Consider the following 20381-nt stretch of genomic DNA (forward strand, 5'->3'; position numbering starts at 1 on the left):
CTGCAGAGAACATGAAAGCACAAAGGCAGGAGGAATGGAGTTCTCAAAACCCTTAACCCTGGGAGTCCCGGAGATCTGGAGAAGGCCCGTGTAGTCTCATCGAACGCAGCGGTGTGCGGCCTGCACGTGCGCAGGCCAGGCCTCGGCTGAGCGTGTACGTGGGAAGGCCACTCCGTGTCCAGGCAGGTCATCGTCCGGTCGGCAGCTGTTACCCACGCCTGCTCGCCTCATGCAGGAGAAACGATAAACTGTGCATCCACTTACTTTGGCTTCTGGGGCTATGTCTTTCCTTTCCCTTCTGTGTTTGGGCCACACTGGGGGCGTCAGGACTTACTCCTGGCGGGGTGCAGAGGACCATATGCAGTGCCAGGGGTTGACCTAGAGCCAACTGTGGAGGAGTCAGGCACTGGACCCCCTGTGCCAGCTCTCCGGCCCGGATTATTTATTTTCTTAAACTGCGTTTGGGATGACCTGGGAATGACTTTGCTTCAAGTCTGTTCATGTGAGTGAGACACAGCTGAAAGAAACTCACGTGTGCTGCCAGAACCACTGGGCTGGGGAAGTTCCTGCCGTGTCTTCCCTTGGGACTCACTTCCCTAATAATCCTCTGGCAGCTCCAAAACTCCCTTTGGGCAGTAAACAGTTCCTCCTGCCGCCTTCCCCACATCTTGTGAGCTGACCTCTCCTTCCCCAGGACCCTGGGACTCTGGCCATTGCTGTGGCTGTTTGATAACTAGCCGATGGTAGAATCCACTCGTGGAAAGACCACAGTCAAGTGAGGATCGATTTGCTCAAGTCAGTAACGCACAGTAGGGCAGGAATGTGCCTCTTCTCAAAGCAGACAGATTGCTTTCGTGGAATGGGCCCTGTGGGTCAGAGTGTTCCAGTGAGTTAAGTGTGGTCCGTAGTAAGTACTTGAAGCTCACATCAAGTGAAAAAACACTATCAAATTGTAGCGCTGTAGCACTGTCCTGTTGTTCATCAATTTGCTCAAGTGGGCACCAGTAACGTCTCCATTGTTTGACTTGTTGTTACTGTCTTTGGCATATCGAATACGCCATGGGTAGCTTGCCAGCTCTTCTGTGCAGGCGGGATACTCTCGGTACTTGCTGGTTTCTCTGAGAGGGACAGAGGAATCGAACCCGGGTTGGCTGCGTGCAAGGCAAATGCACTACCCTCTCTCTGTGCTATCACTTCAGTCCACTATCAAATTAGGGGGTCTTTTTTTTTTTTTTTTTGCTCTTTGGGTCATACCCAGCGATGCTCAGGGGTTACTCCTGGCTCTGCACTCACTCCTGGCAGTGCTCGGGAGCCCATACGGGATGCTGGGAATCAAACCCAGGTCGGCCGTGTGCAAGGCAAACACCCTACCTGCTGTGCTATCGCTCCAGCCCCAAACTGGAGGGTCTTACAGATTCAGAGCCCTAGCACCCGGTGATGTAGCCTGATGTAAACAGGCACTTAATAAGTGAATGAGCCAGACGGACAAGTACTGTCCTACCCTCCTGCCCCCCCCCCCCACCGTGAGTCTCTCTCCTTCTCTATGCCTCCTTGTTTGGGGTGCTGGGCTTGGTGCTTATTGGGGGGCGGGCGTCCTGGCTCTCCACTCAGGGATCACGGTTGGCAGGTTTGGGTTACCAGATGCAGTGCCTGGGATCAAACCCAGGTCAGCTTCATGCAAGGCCAGCGCCCTGCCCACTGTCCATGGCTCCGGGCCCTCCAGAGACGCTTCTGAGGAAGACTGACTAGCACCCCGCTCAGGAGCAGCTGAAGTTTGTAAGGGAGGCACCGTCTGAAGTGCAGAGAGCAGAGGAGGGCCTATGTGACGACTTGGGATAAAAACATCCACATTCACTCAAGCAGCGAGAGGGATACTGAGGGTTTTGCTTTGGTCGTGGAAAGCAGTGAACCCTCGACAAAATGTCCTTCTGGTCATGTCCAAGAAAAAACAAGCTGAAAGGATTAAACTGGTATCAAGTCATTTAGCAGCATTGAGCAACTTAGCTGTGTTCAAAACAAACTCAGGCATTTTTCTGGGATTACAAAAGCCACTGGCGCCAACAAGAGAATATTCACAATATCTGACATTTAACAATTACAAGGCATGTTTAAAAAAAAAAAACATAGCAAAATGAATGCTTTTCTAAAAACACACGCACACCATTATTCATTGCAGGACTCACGACGGTAGCTAAGATTGGGCATCAACCGAGATGGCCAGGGGCAGATCAGTGTATCGTGAAGACGAGGAACGCATGCACGATGGAACACCACACAGCTGCAAGGCATGACGAAATCATGCAATGTGCTGCAACGTGGATGGAACGGGAAGACGTCATGTCAAGTGAAGCAAATCAGAAGAAAGACAAACACAGAACGATGTCGCTTTACGTGTGGTATTTACAATAGCTGGACGAGGGAACGAAGGGTTTTACATGGGGGACGTTCAGATCGACCTTGGCCCCAGGGAATATAGGACAGAGAAGGAAAGAGAGAGTGGAGGGTAGAGGGAGAAGCGACAGATGCGAAGCAGTGGGGGCCAGGACAGGGCCCCATCCTGTCACGTACACAGGTGGCGTTAAGGAGTGATGGAGCCAAATACCCAAACCACAGAGACAGCAGCACTGAAGCAAGAGACCCAAAGCTGAACGGCCAGACTTAGAAAGGTGCCCGTCAAGAGGGCAGGCAGAGGTGGGGGGCGCGGGGTGTAACGGGGGCGAAGCCGGGAACTGGTGGAGGGAAGCGGACACTGGTGGTGGGATCCGGGCTGCAATATTTTATGTCTAAAACAACTATGAATAACTTTGCAAAGCATGGTGCTTTTTTTAGTAATTTTTTTTTTGTTTTTTGGGTCACACCCGGCAATGCACAGGGGTTACTCCTGGCTCTGCACTCAGGAATTACTCCTGGCGGTGCTCAGGGGACCATATGGGATGCTGGGAATCGAACCCGGGTTGGCCGCGTGCAAGGCAAACGCCCTACCTGCTGTGCTATTGCTCCAGTCCCAGTATTTTTTTTTTAAATAGCAAAATGTGACCCCTAACAAAGGAGAAAAGCGAGCAGAAAAGCAACCCTAGACACGACGCAGCAGATGGCCTTAGACAAAGAGATGAAAACTCTAATACTCAGAGTCCTCCAGGGCGGACGCCTTTGCCCAAGCAATGAAAGGAAGGCCAGGCCCGAAAGCAGCGTTTGGGTACCTCCCTCCTGCTCCCCCCGGCATCCCTACCCCCTCGCCGAAGGAGCTGCAGGTAGAGATGCTTCAAAACCGCAACAGCGACGGAGACAACCAAGACGAGAAAGCCATGTGGGACGGCAGAAGCTGGGGGCGCAGGAGTGGGAAGGAGGAACTGACCTTGCTAGAGGCGCCCATCACGGGTGTCTTAGAGGAGCAGAGGGCGGCGTGAGGCATCGTGGGGAAGGGGTGAGCTCTGCTCTGGGTCCAGCAAAGGGAGGCGGCTGGCTCAGCTGCCCCCAGGCTGGCAGTTCTGGACCGCCCGGGCTGGGGCTCTTGGCAAGGCCTGACCTCAGGGTGGGGACAAAGGAGGGGAGGAAAGGAGGCTGCTCTTGGGTCTGTACTATAGCTAATAAAATGTGTGTTGGGGGTGGGGGCAATATAACTCAATAATTCAGTGTATTTCAATAAGCTGGAGGAAAGGTCAAATACCTGGAATTAGAACTGAATAATTTATGATTATTCGGGACTATCATTGCTCTGGCCCTCTGCATGCAGCCTTCTGAGCTACCTCCCTGACCCCTCTGTGTATGTTTCTAATCTGTTAGAGAGTTCCTGTCTGAAGCTTCAGACAAGACACCTCTACCAGAGAGCTGAAGTAATGCCGGAGTGGGGAGGGCGCTTGCCTTGCACATGGCCAACCTGGGGTCTATCCTTGGAATCCCATATGGCTCCCGAGCCCCACCTGGAGTGATTCCTGAGTGCAGAGCCAGGTGTAACCCCTGGGCATTGAGAGGTGTGCCTCCCCTCAAAGAAAAAAATCTCTAATAGATTAGAAAAAGTACGTGGAGGGATCAGGGAAATAAATAGGTCAAAAAGCTGGAGGGGCCGGAGGATAGGACAGCAGAGAGGGTGTTTGCCGTGCACACAGCCAATCTAGGTTCGATCTCTGCCATCCCATATGGTCCCCCGAGTGCTGCCAGGGGTGATTCCTGAGGGCAGAGCCAGGAGTAAGGCCTGGGCATTGCCAAGTGTGGCCCTAAAACAAACAAAAGGTTGGAGCCAAGCAGGAGAAGCTTTGTTCTCTGGGTATGTGTTGCTTCCCAAGCACTACCAGAAGTATAACTCCACTGGTAATTTGGGCCAAAATCCTTTTTTTTTCTTTTTTTGCGATTTCTATACATTTTATTTTCATAAAGTAGTTCACAATAGTTCATTACAGATAATATTCAAACACCCACCCCACCATCAAGCATCTTCCCACCATGGTAAGAGGGAAGTGTGTAACAGTTGTTGATTTCATTCTGGGGCCCTTTAAGACTGTTTATAAGAGAATACAAGCACACATGTGTACTGCTTTAGTGGGCTAGAGAATAAGAGGTCGCACGGCCACAACAGCAGCATGCTCCAGGAGAAACTGTGTAACTCTCTTCTGGAAGCTTTGTTTTATAGTCTCTGGATCTTGGCTTTTGATGAGATTACATGGCACCGGGGGGCAGTTTGTGGGTGTGACTGCCAAGCTACTGGAAAACTGGGGATCTGGGTGGAGGAGGCCCAGTCCAGATTCGAGCAGGCTTGGAGATCTCAGCCACAGGTTCCACATACCTGGGTTCCTCTGCCGGTTCCTTCACGGGTGAGGCTCGTTGGAGTGTGTGGAGTGTGGCCTTGAGCATGGCTGTGGCTGGGTTCTGGAGGTTTTCAGCTGCCGGGGCTCTGCTTGGGGTGGGGAGAGAAACTCAACCCGCCCCCCTCCAAGGGGGCCTCAGTGAAGACAGCCTGGTGCGGAGGCAGGAAATTCTGCATCGATTTTTTAAATTTTTAATTTTTATTAGTGAATCACCATGAGATACAATTACAAACTTATGAACTTTCATGTTTGCATTTTGTTTACATCCCTCCACCAGTGCCCATTCTCCTCCACCAATGTTCCCAGTATCCCTCCCGCCACCCCACCCCAACCCCCACCACCCCACCCTCTGCAGCAAGGCATTTCCTTTTGTTGTCTCTCCTGTTGCATGCATTGCTCTCTTCCAGGAGCTTTGTTCTATAGTCTCTGGATCTTGACCGTTGATGAGATTACATGGTGTCAGGGGCAGTTTGTGGGTCAAATCAACTTAAAAATCCACAACCATGAAATTAGATTAGCAACAGGACAGCTAAGACTTTATAGAGTACCACCTAAGGAAACTCGAAGACAATAATACACCTGTCGCACTGTTGTCCCGTTGTTCATCAATTTGCAAAAGCGGGCACCAGTAACGTCTCCATTGTTGAGACCTGTTACTGTTTTTGACATACCGAATATGCCATGGGTAGCTTGCCAGGCTCTGCTGTGCGGGTGGGATACTCTTGGTAGCTTGCTGGGCTCTCCAAGAGGGATGGAGGAATTGGACCCCGGTCGGCTGTGTGCAAGGCAAATGCCCTACCTGCTGTGCTATTGCTCCAGTCCAATACACCTGAGTATTTTTAAAAACAGAATATGGGTATATCATGGAGACACGCCACAGAATAACCATGATATGTGGGATAACGTCCACGGGGCTAAGATGCATATCTGGAGTGAAAAAAAAAACCTCACAAACCCTAGGAACACAATTTCAAGCACAAATAACAAAACAAATTACACTAGAGCACAATGTTAACTGCTCAAAAGCTGATAAAAAAAAAGCACTTGAGAAAGAGAGGGGAAGGGAGGAATGGTAGGAAAGAGAGAAAAGAGAGGGAGGAAGGTTGGAGAGGTTAGACACTTCCTTGCATGCAGTAGATCCCAATTCAATCCTCAGCCCCACATGGTCTTTGAACACCATCAGGTATGGGCCTGGAGTCTCGCGGCACCCAGAGGTGACCTGGGGATCCCCGATGCCTGGCTACACATCACTGCAACCTTAGGACCTAGCACTCAACCTTCAGCCTGGTTGGTTGAGAACTGCTGGGAGTGACCCCCCAGGCCCCGCCCCCCCCTCCAAAAAAAAAGTATCCATAGAAAAAGGCACATTGTACAGAGAAATAAATGACAGCAAACATTTCTTGATAAGTAACAGAAAATATATATTATTAAAAGAGAATAAAAACCCTGTTAACACTGAATTTTATAGCCAACAAAAAGTTTGTAGATGAAACCATGACTTTGTTTTTCATTTTTCCTTTATTTTATTTTGTATTGACTCACTGTGAGATACACAGTGACACAGTTCATGATTGGGTTTCAGTCATACAATGTTCTAACACCCATCCCTCCACCAGTGTACCTTTCCCACCACCAATGTCCCATTTCCCTTCTGACACAGGCACTCTCCCCCAGACTGTCTCTATGGCAGCACTTTCCCTCTTTTCCACCTTCCCACCCTTCCACCCTCCCTCCCTCCCTCTCTCTCTCTCTCTCCCCCACAATGGGTGGCAACACAAATACTGAGAGGTTATGTTTGTTCCTTTACCTACTTTCAGCACACAGTTCTTATCCAGAGTGATCATTTGTAGCTATCACGTTTTTTTTTGCTTTTTGGGTCACACCTGGCGATGCACAGGGGTTACTCCTGGCTCTGCACTCAGGAATCACTCCTGGTGGTGCTCAGGAGATCATATGGGATGCTGGAAATCGAACCCGGATCTGCCGGGTGCAAGGCAAAAGCCCTACCCGCTGTGCTCCAGCCCGTCACAGTGTTTTCAGAATACAAAAGCTGAATTTCTCATCAACAAAACTGCTACCATAAATGCTAAAGTACTAGCAAAAAGAAAACTACAGTTTTTGGGGCCGGAGTGATAGCACATCGGGTAAGGCGTTTGCCTTGCACTCGGCCGACCTGGGTTCGATCCCCGGCATCCCATATGGTCCCCCAAGCACCGCCAGGAGTGATTCCTGAGTGCAGAGCCAGGAGTGGCCCCTGAGCATCGCTGGGTGTGACCCAAAAAGCAAAAAAAAAAAAAAAAAAAGAAGTCTGTTCAGAAAAGGCACTGAAAGTGAGAAATATGAATAAAATACTTTGCAGGGAGTATGCAACCAGTGATGCTACTTGCTCCTGAATTTTAGGGGTACTGGGAATTGAATCTGCGTCTCTAGTGCACATACATACATGAACACTGGCCCTTTGAGCTCTCTCCCCGGCCCCCACACACTTTTCGATTGAATCTCTTCAATAGATAATGGGCCACTTCAAAGAAAAATTACTGTAGGATTTATAACATCTTAAGTGAAGATTATGACAAGGGTAATACTAAAAGACACGGAGGTGTAATTGTTAGGGATCATACTATACATGAAATATAATTTCATGTAAAAATGTACATGCTGAATCAAAAAAAAAACAGCACACACAACAGCTACAGCTCATAAGCTAACAAAAATGAAAAACCTGAATCATAAAAATTATTTAATCCAGTGACTGGAGTGACAGTACAGTGGGTAGGGCATTTGCCTTGCACACAACCCACCTGGGTTTGATCCCCGGCATCCCATATGATCCCCCAAGCACCGCTAGTTGTAATTCTTGAGTTCAGAATCAGGAATAACCCCTGAGCATCACCAGATGGGACCCCAAAAAAGGCCCCTCCGCAATGATTCAATACAGGGGGCCAGGGTTTAGGTGCTTGCCTTGCATGCAGTCATGCTTTGACCCTCCCCCCTCCCCCGCCCAGCACCACAGATGACCCCCCAGAGCCCACCAGGAATGGCCCCTCCCCTGTGCAGAGTCAGGAACACTGATAGATTAAAAAAAAAAAAAAGGAAAACTCCGAACAGCCAATTCTTCGAATCAAATAAAAAGCAAGAAAAAGGGGATAGAGGAAGAAAGACAGGCTCTACAGAAAGAAAACAAGGCTGGAGAGATACCACCTTAATAGAGTTAAGGTGCGTGCTTTGCATGAGGCCAATCCTGGTCTCATCAATGGCATTACATATGGTCCTCAAGCACCATGGGGAGTGGTCCCCTAGCAGAAAGCCCAGAGTAATTCTAGAGTACCACCTGGAGCAACCTTCCTCTCCCCTAGTCCCCCCACCAAGACCCCTCAAGAAAACAAAACAGGCTTATCTATTTAATGAAACAATGAGTAATTGCAGTAAGTGAAGATGGTTTAAACATCACAAAAGGCAGATTACTGGCTTTTTTTAAAGACAAACTTAACTATAAGCATTCTAGAAAAATCCACTTTAAATATAAAGACACTGTTATGCCAAAAGTAAAATGGAGTGGGCAGAGATAGTACAGAGGTCACAGCACTTGCCTTCCGTGTAGATAATCTCAGTTCTAGCCCCAATACCAGATAGCCCCTCACTATCATCATGTCCCTGGACTCTGCACCAGGAACTGGTTACCCGAAATAGTTTTTCCAAGGAATATGTGGGGCTGGAGTGCTAGTACATTTGCCTTGCACACAGCCAACCTGGGTCCGATCCCTGGCATCCCATATGGTCCCGCTGCACTGCCAGGAGTAATTCCTCAGTGCAGAGCATTAAAAAAAAAATAAAAAAGAATATAGGGCTCAAGGTCTTCAGCAGTCCTCCCAGTGATACGGGGGAAGTCAGGGCAAGATCCGAAACATGGCCCTAAGAAATGGGATTACTGGAATGTCACATGGATGGGCCCAGGTTGTGCCTAATAAATAACCTGGGATGACACAGGAAACTTCAATAAAGAAATATTTATATATACTCCTTTGTTAAAGAAGATGTAAGTGGGGAAAAATTTCTACTTTTCCTGGAATCCTTCAGGAGAACCCTTCCATGGCCTGGGCACTCCTCTGCCTTCTTTCCCTTCCCTTAAATAAAATCTTTTCTGATTTGGGGATTCAGTCTCTAAATGCTTGCTTTCAATTCCAACTGCTGGAGGTCAAGAACCTCGTGCCTCTAACACATAAAAGAATTCTGGGTCTGGGTTTTCTTTTACCTCTCTCCAGGCTAGTAGTGCATCAGAAACGTAAACAATGCATGTTTTGTTGTGTTTGAAAACAAAACAGAAAACAAAGCATCATCTTTGGTCTCATTTCTTGCTGAAAAAAGAAAGACACTTTTATTTTTCTAGTTTTATTATAAAAATCAACATTTCATTTATTACAGCTCAGCTTATTGTAAGAATCAAAAAGGGAGTTTGTACAAGGTATTTTTTTTTATACAGTTTACAATTAAAGCACTTACTTTACAAAAAGGGGGAAGTGAATAGTGGACAAGGGCTGACCAAATGTTGGCCATTAAAATATAAATACATCCTTGCAAAGCACCATCGTACCAAAGTCCATGAACAAGAAACACCAGCAGACTTTAAGACAATGACAAAGATTAAAGCTTAAGAAAAATTTTAAAACACAAAGGATAAACATCTGAAAGCAGCACCAGATCCTTCACTTGCAAATCAGGCTAGTTCAACTTAAGCATCTCTGTATCCTCTTGGCTCATTTAAAAATTTTCCTTACTAAAGGAATGGCATTAGATGTAGTCATATTGTACTTTCCTTTTAATATTCACATTTTAGGCATATATGTGCATATGTATGATGATATACACATATCTCCTGCCCTATTTATAATGTGACCTGAAGAATGGACAGTTAAGCAAAAGTATAGTCTCTAATTCTTTGGTTAGCTCTGGACAAATCCGAATAGTGAAAAACTGACAAGTTTTTGCTAGTTCTACAGTCTACTTCTAAGTTCAAGAAATCACTTAAAACAATTTTATCTATAAAAGCACGGGGGATATTTTTCTTAGCAATGAATTTAAGGATGGCTTATGGATGCCTTTTGAAATAGGCTAAGTGTTACCTAGACTGAAGGAGGGAGATAGAAACCGGTAATTTCATTCTGAATCAAAAAACTCTACCTCCCGCCCCTCTAAACAGAGTCTTAGTTTAATGAGACAAAGAATCATGAAAATATAAAGGAAAAAAACCTCTCAAAATCAAATTAAAATCTTGGGGCTAGAGATCTAGAATGCTCATAAAATTGTTTTGAATTATAAAGGTATATTTTTATGACTGAGGCTCAAGTCCTCTAAAACCTTGAGGATTTCAAAAGCTGATTTTTGAGACTCTCAAGAGCTAGTGATTGATATCCCTGAAGTCAGAAACCACATATGTCACCAATGCTTTTTAAAGACATCTGATATTTCTCTTGGCTCATTTTAGGCTTGGAATAAAATTTCTTGAGCTTAAGAATTCTCGGCACCTGCCTTAAACAATGTTTGTTTGTAAACTTATGACTCAGTCTAGTTCTAGAGTGGATAGTCCTCAGCTGTGGATGGTCAAACTCTTGATGTCCAGCCGACAATCACGTACCTGTATCTACACCCAGACACCACACAGTTTAAGCGCTGCATTTGTTATAAGTCAGGGCAGATTGAAGAAGAAGTCTCAATTTTTGTGTCTGAATCGTGGTACACGTGGAGTGGTAACCAACCCACAGCTCTTAAGGCTACAAATCAATAAAGCTGGCAAGTTTTCTTCTGCAAAAAATAAAAACAAAAACAAAAACAAAACGAAGAATCCAGAGCTCTATCAACTGAACTGGCTGAGGGCTAAATGGAAATCAAATATTCACAAATCTGTTTCTAAGATTCTCAGATAAGGATTATCTGAGCAGCAGCACATCATCTACAGAGAAGCTAACTTCCTTAGGGCCTTACAGAGCCTGAAGTAAACAGTCTCAACTATGATCTATTGGTCTCAGCTTACATAAACAGACACATTTAATTAACAGGTTAGTTAAGTCACAACTGCTAATTCTACTTGAAATCTTGGGCTTTTATAGCAAAACAAATCTTCCAGAAAAAAACCCTAAATTCCCACTGTACAAAAATGCAGCACCTTTTAGGTCTTAATACTACACGTGATGGTCTCAGACAAATTAACTTGATAGTATTTTTAAAAGAACAAATAACCCTTAATAAAAAATTTTAACTTCTCAAGGTCCCCCCCCATTATTGGATGAAACTGTACTATGAAGTATTTCTAAATACCATTATCCCTTTAGAAATTGTTCTCAGAATTACCAAAAGGCCAGTATTAGTAGTTTATTACAAAATATTTCACATTAAAAAGTTTTGTATTTCATGATGTGCAGGGCAGGTAAGTTTTAAAGTGTAATAAATTTTAATTAAATAGTAACACTGGGCCAAAAGTTGCTATAGTACAGCGGGTAGGGTGCTTGCCTTGCACACGGCCAGCCCAGGTTCAATCCCCTCATCCCATATAGTTCCCTGAGCACCACCAGGGGCGATTCCTGAGTTGCAAAGTCAGGAGTAACCCCTGAGCATGGCCAGATGTGGCCCAAAAACCAAAAATAAATTAAAAGTTAAAAAAAGGAAATATCAACACTGAGAAAATGCTATCCAGCTGCTTTTGCCCTTAACGAATAAGCTATTAACTGATTTAAGCATCAGCACGTCTTGGGCTACTGTGCAGAAGAGATGGCCTCCGTGCAGACAGGCTGAGAAAGTACTCTGTGCTCACGTCCACTTCTCAGACACCTGCATCGCTGCAGTAAGGCACAGAGTCTGAGGCCTATGTTCAAAAGAAGTACTTGTATAAAGAATCTGGTAATGTTTGGTTTCCTCCCCATGGATCATCAGACTAAACAATACACCAAGTTTAAAACTTCCTTCCAATGTGATTCTAGCAGTAAATACTCCCCTTTTTTCAAATTAAAGATCACTGTCTAATCATCAAGAGTGATTACTTCAGCTTAACTGTCCATGTAACTTGAGGGTCTTTTTCCTTTTTGGAATTTCATCAATTCTGCCACTTTTAAAGATACTCCCCCCGCAAATACTAAGATTGTATCTCAACTGTCCCAGGAAGAGGATGCAGAGACCAAGCTGAACTGCCTTTAAATAATTTCAAGCAAATTGGCACACAGATTAGAATTTTTGCAAGAAGAGGCCAATGCCATCGCAGTACAAGCACTTGAACTGAGACAGAACAAGGCAAGATTCTTCTTCGTTCATTATAGTGCAAGTTTCCACATGGGAAGCCCACCAGAGAAAGACATACATTAGGAAATGTAAACATAGAAAATTCTCCAATTCTAACTGATACCCAGTTACCTTTCCATCTTCATTTAAGCATCAAGTGCCCCCGTATGTCCCAGAAAACAACTTCAAGGTCCAAGGGCTGCTGGGCTGTGCGCGCTCTATTCCATCACTGAGAGGAGTCAGGGCCAGTCTGATCGACGGGTCACTGCTTCTTTACATGCAAAATGAAGTACCCGGACCCAACAATCTAAGCATTAGCCTAAAACCCTAATTTTTCTCTTCATAAAGCTTTCAATTTCTTAAAAAGTTACTTCAACCCTGGCAAAATTCTAAATCTTTTCTTTTGTTGTTTTCTCCTTGGACCTTAAAATCCAGAGGCCTCAGCAAGGGAGAATGTAAAACACAGAGGAAAAAAACAAAACAAAACAATCTCCACATTCCATAACTGACCAACACCTGTTAAGGGAAGATTTAGTTTTACGACATTCACTATTAGCAGAGAAGTGCTGGATGCATGTCAAAGGAAGGCAAGGAGACGGAGCCACGCTAGCAGGCGGCCTTAGAGCCGAGGCTGAGCAGTCAGGGAGCCAGGCCACTTCCAGTCCCCTCCTCTCACGCTCAGAAAGCTAAGCTGCTACTCTGCATTTTCATTTCATCTATATTGCTTAAATCATTAGCCCACAGTGGGATAAGAGAATACACATATAAATAAGGTGATTATAAGGATAATTTTTGGATAGATTGAAAAGAATCTAACATTCACAGTGGGTAACAGAATGATATTAAACTCATGCCATACTTGGAAGAGGTATGTATGTAGATAGGCATCATTCTGAGAAAAATTGGCCAAGAACACAAAAATTTCAGAAACAATAAAAAGGGTGAATCTAGTGATAACAGAATTTTTTTTTAAATAGATTGTCTCTAAAACCAGGACATATTTAAAAGTTTTACTAGGAAAAAAATTATATAAACGATTTCATATTGTGATATTATACACTGAAAGTACTGCAAGGATATATGATTAATTTACAACGAAAGTAATGGCTAAATTTGTGATTCTTAAACACTGACTATATGTATTGTAAAGACATTTTAATGAGAATTAAAACAATCCTGGAAGTAAAGAGGAGCAATAAAACATCTAACTTTGATCATTAGGCAGAAGTCACAGTCAAATTGAAGAGCTACTCCAGCTGGGGAATGGAGCTAGTAGAAACATTGTAACGAAAAACTGTATTTACTCAATTCTCAGGTAAAAAAACTTTGAATAAATTATGGTAACTTGGCAAAATGGCCTATAAAAACTGTTGGGGAGGAAGGTGAAAACTCGAGAAGAGTTGGCTCCTGACAGAGGTGTGGGTCCAGAGCAGGGCAGGCCTGCTCGCGAGCACCCGCAGCGTCTGAGGGGCAGCTGGTCTGGCCCGAGACACTAACACAGAGCGGGTTTTCACGAAAACCTGTTTTCTCACGAAATCGGCTGGAGTCCTAGAGAAAACAAAGCCCTTTGTCCAAAGTTAGTGCTGACTCCTTTTTCCCCTTCCTCTTCATGATTCTTTAAACTTAGTGGGCCCTCAAATATTAACATGAAGGCTATTTGGCAACTTCCAAGTATCTATGGTTTGCTGCTCTGAGATGGAGTATTTTTTTTTCCTTGTACTTCTTTTATTTTTGGTATTAATAAAGGCCAGGAATTCCTGGTCAGTGATGCCTTTATTCCTGTTTCCTTGGACTCAAGTCACTTCACTGGGTTTAAGGCATGCTTTGTGTATTTAGTTTGCAAAAATAAAACTTTTAGTACAAATTTATTTTTATACAAATTTTTTATGGCACAAGCAGCAAATTCGCTGTTTTAAGAAAATATATAAATATCCTTTTCTTCTGTACAAATATCTCCAGTATTCCCTACCCATTTATAACTTTAACTGTACACGGTCTGCCTCATCCTGCGCCGATAGCTCCCTCCCCCCCCTCCAGACTCCAGCGAATCTGTGTGTCCACGTGTGCGTCGAGGCAGCAGAGGAGGAGGGCCCCTCCTCAGGAGGAGTCGGTGCAGGGCGAGGGCGGCGGCGGGTAGAGGTGATGAGAGTAGCTCCTCTCTGTGTACGGGGAAGGCGGGCAGCTTTCATAGTTCTCTTCTGCTGACAAGTACTGGCTGCGGGGTGTGGGAGGCGGGGGCACAGGCTCTGAGTCATAGTTCAAGTCACTGGTGTACCCCTTGGCGGTTGCCACTGAAGTCATTCTCCTGCTGGGCGCATAGTCACTGTCACAGACGTCCGTACTGCAGGGGGTCGTGGGAGGTGCAAAGTGCCGGTAACTGTATGGCCTATAGCTGGCATAGGACACAGAAGCAAGGTTGATGAGTCGACCTATCAGAAGCTACTGCCACTGCAGGCCAGAAGCTACATGTCTTAGATCTGCACAAACCAGTTACAAACGAGAGCAGGAGGACAGAGCGGACTCAGTCTAGTCTTGTGGATGGGCTCCTCTGTCTTTGTTAAATCGCCTCACAGATCACAAAAGAAATATTCAAAGTTGCACTTAATGTTCAACTTTAAAAATTTATTTCATATTTTGTACTTAGCCTGTATTTGGAGGTTTCTCACCAATTCTGACAGTCACAGTCTAAGGAAAAATGGGTCTTTATATACTTTACACTATGCATCCATGTCAACATGCAGCGTGCTGGAGAACCTCAACACTCTTGAACTGCTCTGCATTTTTCCTGATCAACAGTTCAAAAGATTCCTCAAGACTTCATTCCTCCTTTAAAACCCATATACTGGGGCCTGAGAGATCATACACGGTACCATGTACCTCTGGGTGCCACTTAAGCACCACTAGGTAGGGTGTGTGCCACGCATGCAACCAACTGAGGTTTAGTCCCTGCACCAGGATAGTCCCCCTGAGCACCCCAGGAGTGATACCTGAATAGAGCCAGGAGGAAGCCCCGAGCTCAGCTCTTGCCATCCCCCAAAAAACCAACGGAAAAAACCCTTATCTATTGTAGAAGCCAAGTGGACTTCTGGCAGACACCCTGTAGGCACAGTTTATGTTATTGTTGAAAACAGAAAAGGGCATCACTGTTGTTTGGGGAAAACAATCAGATTCCCTACATACAGAGATTATTAGAGGAACTTCAAATGGTTCATGCTAGGGGTCCGGAAGACCGCTCAGTAGCAGAGTGCCTGCCTTGCACGGGATCCCTGATGCTGCTGCAAATGCTAAGCTTGATCCGAGATCTGCTGTGATCTCGGCCATGGCTATCAGGAAAAGTGTGGACACAAGTGTCCCCTCACAACGGACACACAGCTAGGCTGTGTGTGATCCTGATCACGCCAACAATACAGGGCAGGGAACGGGGTGGGGATGGGGTAATTTTTAAGTAATAAATATTAAATATTAGTGCCCATGAACAGCCTCTGGGTGCCATTTAAGCACATTAACGGCCACGATTCAGAGACTCATAAATGAATCTCGGAAGAGAGCAACATGCTGCAGAGATGTCTCCCCACCCCGAGGCAGGCTGATTTCACCTGGGCACCTCTGAGGGGGCAGGTATGTCCCTCCACCTGCCCCAATAGAACCCCAGCAGCCACACACCTCCAGAAACCAATCACCACCATGCTCACGGCCGACATTCACAGGCTCCACCTGAACCCCCCACGTACAAGAATAAATCCACTGAAAAACTCAGGTATGCAGGACTTGTGACTGAAACCTCCACGCTTGCACGTGGAGACAGGAGGGCCCCTCCTCCCGTCTCCCCACCCTTCCAGTTTCCTGGCAGTCATACACAAACTGCCTCTGGCTGCCATTTAAGCGCATTAATGGCCCTGATCCAGAGACTCACAAATGAATCTTGGAAGAGAGCAGCACGCTGCAGAGATGCCTCTGGACGTCTAAACCACCATCCAGTTAAAAAAATTAACTCCAGCTCTAGCATTCTATTTAAAATTTCAGAATTCCTGGAGACATCTCATATTTTATGCCACTGATACAAGAGTAGCACACTATATTTGACGGTGTGCAAGGCAGAAGACAACTGTTCTTGAGATATATATATATATACACATACATATGTATGTATACAAACACACACATATGTATATATGCACACAAAGGGTCAAACTCTAGTAACATCTTAATGATCTCTTATACAGGGGCTGAATGGTTCCAAGATGAGATACAACAATTTTCACATACTTTCGTCTAAGGAAACCTTTTTGGATCACTTTTAGTCAATTATTTATAACAAGCAGTACAAAACAAATTATTTAGCATCTGCCTGTAGGACAGACTTGGCTGGTGGTGGGAAGGTGTAATGGTGGTGGGATTGGTATTGAAATACTGAATGTAACCAATTATTGTGAACAAGTTTATGAAGATAGTTTTTTTAAGGTTAAATATTAAAAGATTGCTCAATTCTAGATACCCATATAGGACTAGTGATTTTTCTAGTATGCATTTCAGACACCTCATTTATTTCTTACTCATCTACCTTTTCAAGTAATCTTTACCTTTTTGTGTGTGGGGGGGTGGGGGGGCCCACACCCAGCGGTGTTTAGGGCTTACTCCTTTGTCTGTGCTCAGGGAACATTCCTGGCGGTGCTCAGGGAACCATACTGGTGCCTGGGACTGAACTGGGTTGGCCACATGCAATGCAATGCCCTGCCCACTGTGCTATCACTGCAGCACTGTAACTTTGCCTGCCAGTCTGCAGCACTGCTAACTGGAGAGGAAGTCACTGGGCAGAGAGGAATGTATTAGGAAAATCAGAGCTGAGTTAAGACCAGAGTGCTGGCTTTTCTATCAGTCCTACTTCCATCTACAACTATTTGTACCACTTAGAGTCTAACTATGATACAGATGATCTTATTTGATATCTTTTCTGCTATGCTTCTCATTGAACAAAATGACTGAAAGGGGGTGGTGGTAAGACCATGTTAAAAGAGAAGTTACGATTCATAAACTACCCACGTGACAGAGAGTGCCACAAGGGAAATAGCCCAGGATACAAACATGATCCCACTGAGGACTTACTTCCAAAGAAAGGTATGCCAAAAAACAAAAGTTACATGACCTGCTGAGCAGGTTCTCCAGCTGCTTTTTCTACCAATATTGACATGCTGTCATAGTATTTTTTGGTCTTATCTTTCTATCCAATCAGGTGTCAAGTCTTATGATATTTCTTGGCTTCACATTTAAAAGACCCAGCACTTCTCATGGGAATGGGTGGGGGGCGGGGAATAAGGGGAAGATAACAGAATTAATAAAATTCTCTTACATCATGATTTAGACAGAAGTTATGACTCAAAAAGCAGAAAATGTGTTTGAGATATGGAAAATGTCTAATACAGACTTGCTCTTGGTGCAATTATGTTTATTTTTGATCAAAGAAGACTCATAAAATTCAAATAAATTTAAAATCATAATATTTTAGGGGTCTCCTCTTAATATTTTTGAGCCTCCACCCTCCAATTCCTTCCTGTTTTACCTTTTGAAAACAAATCTGTGGCAAGGGAAGGTATGTTTACAGTTAAGCAAAAATTATCAGTTCAAAGATAAGCATATTTCAAATAATCTTCTCTACAAACTAAATTCTGAACAGGATACTCTAAATAGCTTTCACCTGACTTCTGTCCATCTGTAAGGTTATACTGGACAGTTTAACTGAAATGCTGGGAAACACCTTATTATCTAGAAGATAACAGGCACTTGGAGCTGAGGACAAATACCGGCACTACATGTTTAGACCCATTTATCAGTTTGCTAACTTTCAGATAGTCTTTCAAAAACAATGGAAAAGTTTTTGAAAATGTAACATTAGCAACTAACCTGCTCTATAAAGATTCACAGATCAGCAAAAACAACCCCTTCCCACCGCCTTACAAGTGAGCTCTAATTTCATGTAAGTATGTAAGACATCTTCATTCTAGGTTATAATAACGTACACAAGCAACTGCTGAATGTAAGCATCTCTCAGGTTTTATCCTCTTAATACTGCCACTGTTTTTGGCTATAAAAATACAATCTTAACCCAAAATTCAATTCTTAGACTTAAACCTTGGCCTAAATAGCTATTTTGGAATGAACTTCTCTACTAGACTAATTTTCCTTAGAGTATTGCCAAGTCTAAGGAAAATTAGACTTTTTTTCTAATTTTATAGAAAAATTAGGGGAGTTCTATTTTATAACCCTAAAAGTCAGTATTTGAGATATCGTTTCAAAGTATATCATGCCCTGAATGAAAAAGATGTGTGGCAGGGACACTGTTAGCATACCCATTCTCTCCTGATGACTAAGATCTCATTCAGCTTACATCAAACCTGTTACTAGAATAAAAAGTTTTTTCTTGATGGAGGGTGCATGTACATTACCTGTAGGACCTATGAGTAGATGGACTGTTCGAAGAATAACCAAATTCCATAGTGTAATGGGATCGTTCTGTGGCTGGGGATGGAGGAGGGTTCAAAATCTAAAAGGAAAAGTAATTGAAACAATAAAATAACAAGTCTAGCTCAGACTGCTCATCTGTCCCATTTCTTTCCATTACACAACACAATCCTTCCTGTGGAAAGAACTGGCCTCAAGTAACACTTTAGGGTTGTGGCTGCCACTCTCAAGGACACAATGTCAGTCACCATAATCACAGAGGGCAAGGTCATGAGAGAAAAATCACTCACCAAGTTACCTGTTTGAGTTCAGCACAGCTTAGTTCTGATTTTTCAAATTGTATTTAGAGAAAAATGAGGGGCTATGGAGTTTCAGGCATACCTCTCTGGAGAGGTACTAATCAGCAATTCCACTTTTACCTGAAATTAATGCCTGATGCTTTCAAACATGCTGGCAATTACACAGTGAACTGAAGGACTGCTAAGTGTTAGCACAGAGGGGGTAAGAAATCCTCCTTTGAGATTTACACATCTGAATTCTGTACTGAAAAGTTTTCCATCACTGAGTAATCACATTTAAGCGGGTTACAACTCTTGGATAATGCTAATCTTAGCATTCAAAGTGAAACGAAAGAAAACAGAAGACTTACAGCTGGGAAGTAAGTGCCTTTGGTGCTTGATGAACTACTTGAAGATGCGCCTGTGACATGAGCACGGTCGTAAGGGGGCCCACTGCTCCCGCCCATGATACTGAGAGAGCTGATCATCGATTTGCCTCTAGACATTCCTAAAATCAATGGGGGTGAAGAGATGAACAAGATGTATAAAAACGCATAAAATAATTTTACTGAAACAAAGACTCCAAATACCAAGGTAAACAGTATGGCTCAGAAACAATCCATGCCCTCTTTTACAAATAATTTAAAGCAAACAATTAGGGAAAATGGAAGTTACAGAGAAGTAAACACATCCGTTGAGGGTTGGTCTAGAAGGACAAGATTAGCTTCTGTCCTTTCCCTTCCCAGGATAGAAGCAGAACTCTTTGAAGCAAAAGGTCTGACAAACCCTCAGACTCTGACCAACAGACCTGAGAGTAGCGAGTGTAAGGGGAAGTATGCTGGGAGGATCATATTATATGGGGAGTATTGGTACTTCTGTGGTGGGTGTGATGCATTTAAGCATTAAAGGCCTAAAGCCTTAATATTAAGAGTACTGTAAACCACATTATCTCAATTTACAAAGAAGTTTTCGATCTTTAGAGGATTTGGTGAAGGACAGACTATGGAGAGTGGCAGCTGTGAAGCAGAGTAAACAATGTTATCTGTTCAAAAAGAAAAAAAATTGAGCCACATCCAAAGGTGTTCGGGGCTTACTCCTGGCTCTGTACTCAGGTATCACCTCTGACAGGCTCAGGGGGCCATTGAGGATATTAGGGGATTGAACTCGGCTGGCCGCATGCAAGGCAAGAGCACTGTATTACCCCTCCACCCTGTGTGGAAGATTTTTTCTTCATCCACTAATAACAAAAGTTGGAATTATAGTCAAGTGACTGAATGTCCAAACTCCACTAAGTGAAGATATGTAGAGCAACAAGGAATCATTACCACTAAAATATTAAGTCAGTTTGCAAGAATTACAATCCAAATAAATTCTTGTTTTTAGGCTTTTGCTGGTAGTCCTTTCTCCACACTCGAAAACAGGGACTGTTTTTCACTGAAATCACCCAAAAGGAAGAGGTGCTCCTTACAGCAAGATGGTCTGGCCATGTTCAGAAACATGCATACTGGCATATACGGAAGCACTGATGGACACATTCTCTGGGTGCCCTGGTCACAGACCTGAACAAACTTAAGGCTCT

At 44.2% G+C, this 20381-nt stretch overlaps 1 protein-coding gene across 1 annotated transcript in view; it reads right to left on the reverse strand.

Moving 5' to 3' along the window:
• Positions 1-9157: 9157 nt before the first annotated feature.
• LRP6 (LDL receptor related protein 6) overlaps positions 9158-20381 on the reverse strand; it is a 146185-nt gene continuing 134961 nt past the window's right edge. The window contains exons 21-23 of the mRNA XM_055118208.1: positions 19174-19310; positions 18509-18606; positions 9158-14460 (exon numbers count right to left, since the gene is read on the reverse strand). Of these exons, the coding sequence (XP_054974183.1) occupies positions 14166-14460; positions 18509-18606; positions 19174-19310 (530 nt within the window). The 3' untranslated portion in view covers positions 9158-14165. The remainder of the gene's footprint in view (positions 14461-18508; positions 18607-19173; positions 19311-20381) is intronic.

The sequence above is a fragment of the Sorex araneus genome, chromosome 10 (assembly GCF_027595985.1).
Source record: "Sorex araneus isolate mSorAra2 chromosome 10, mSorAra2.pri, whole genome shotgun sequence".
Taxonomy (NCBI): domain Eukaryota; kingdom Metazoa; phylum Chordata; class Mammalia; order Eulipotyphla; family Soricidae; genus Sorex; species Sorex araneus.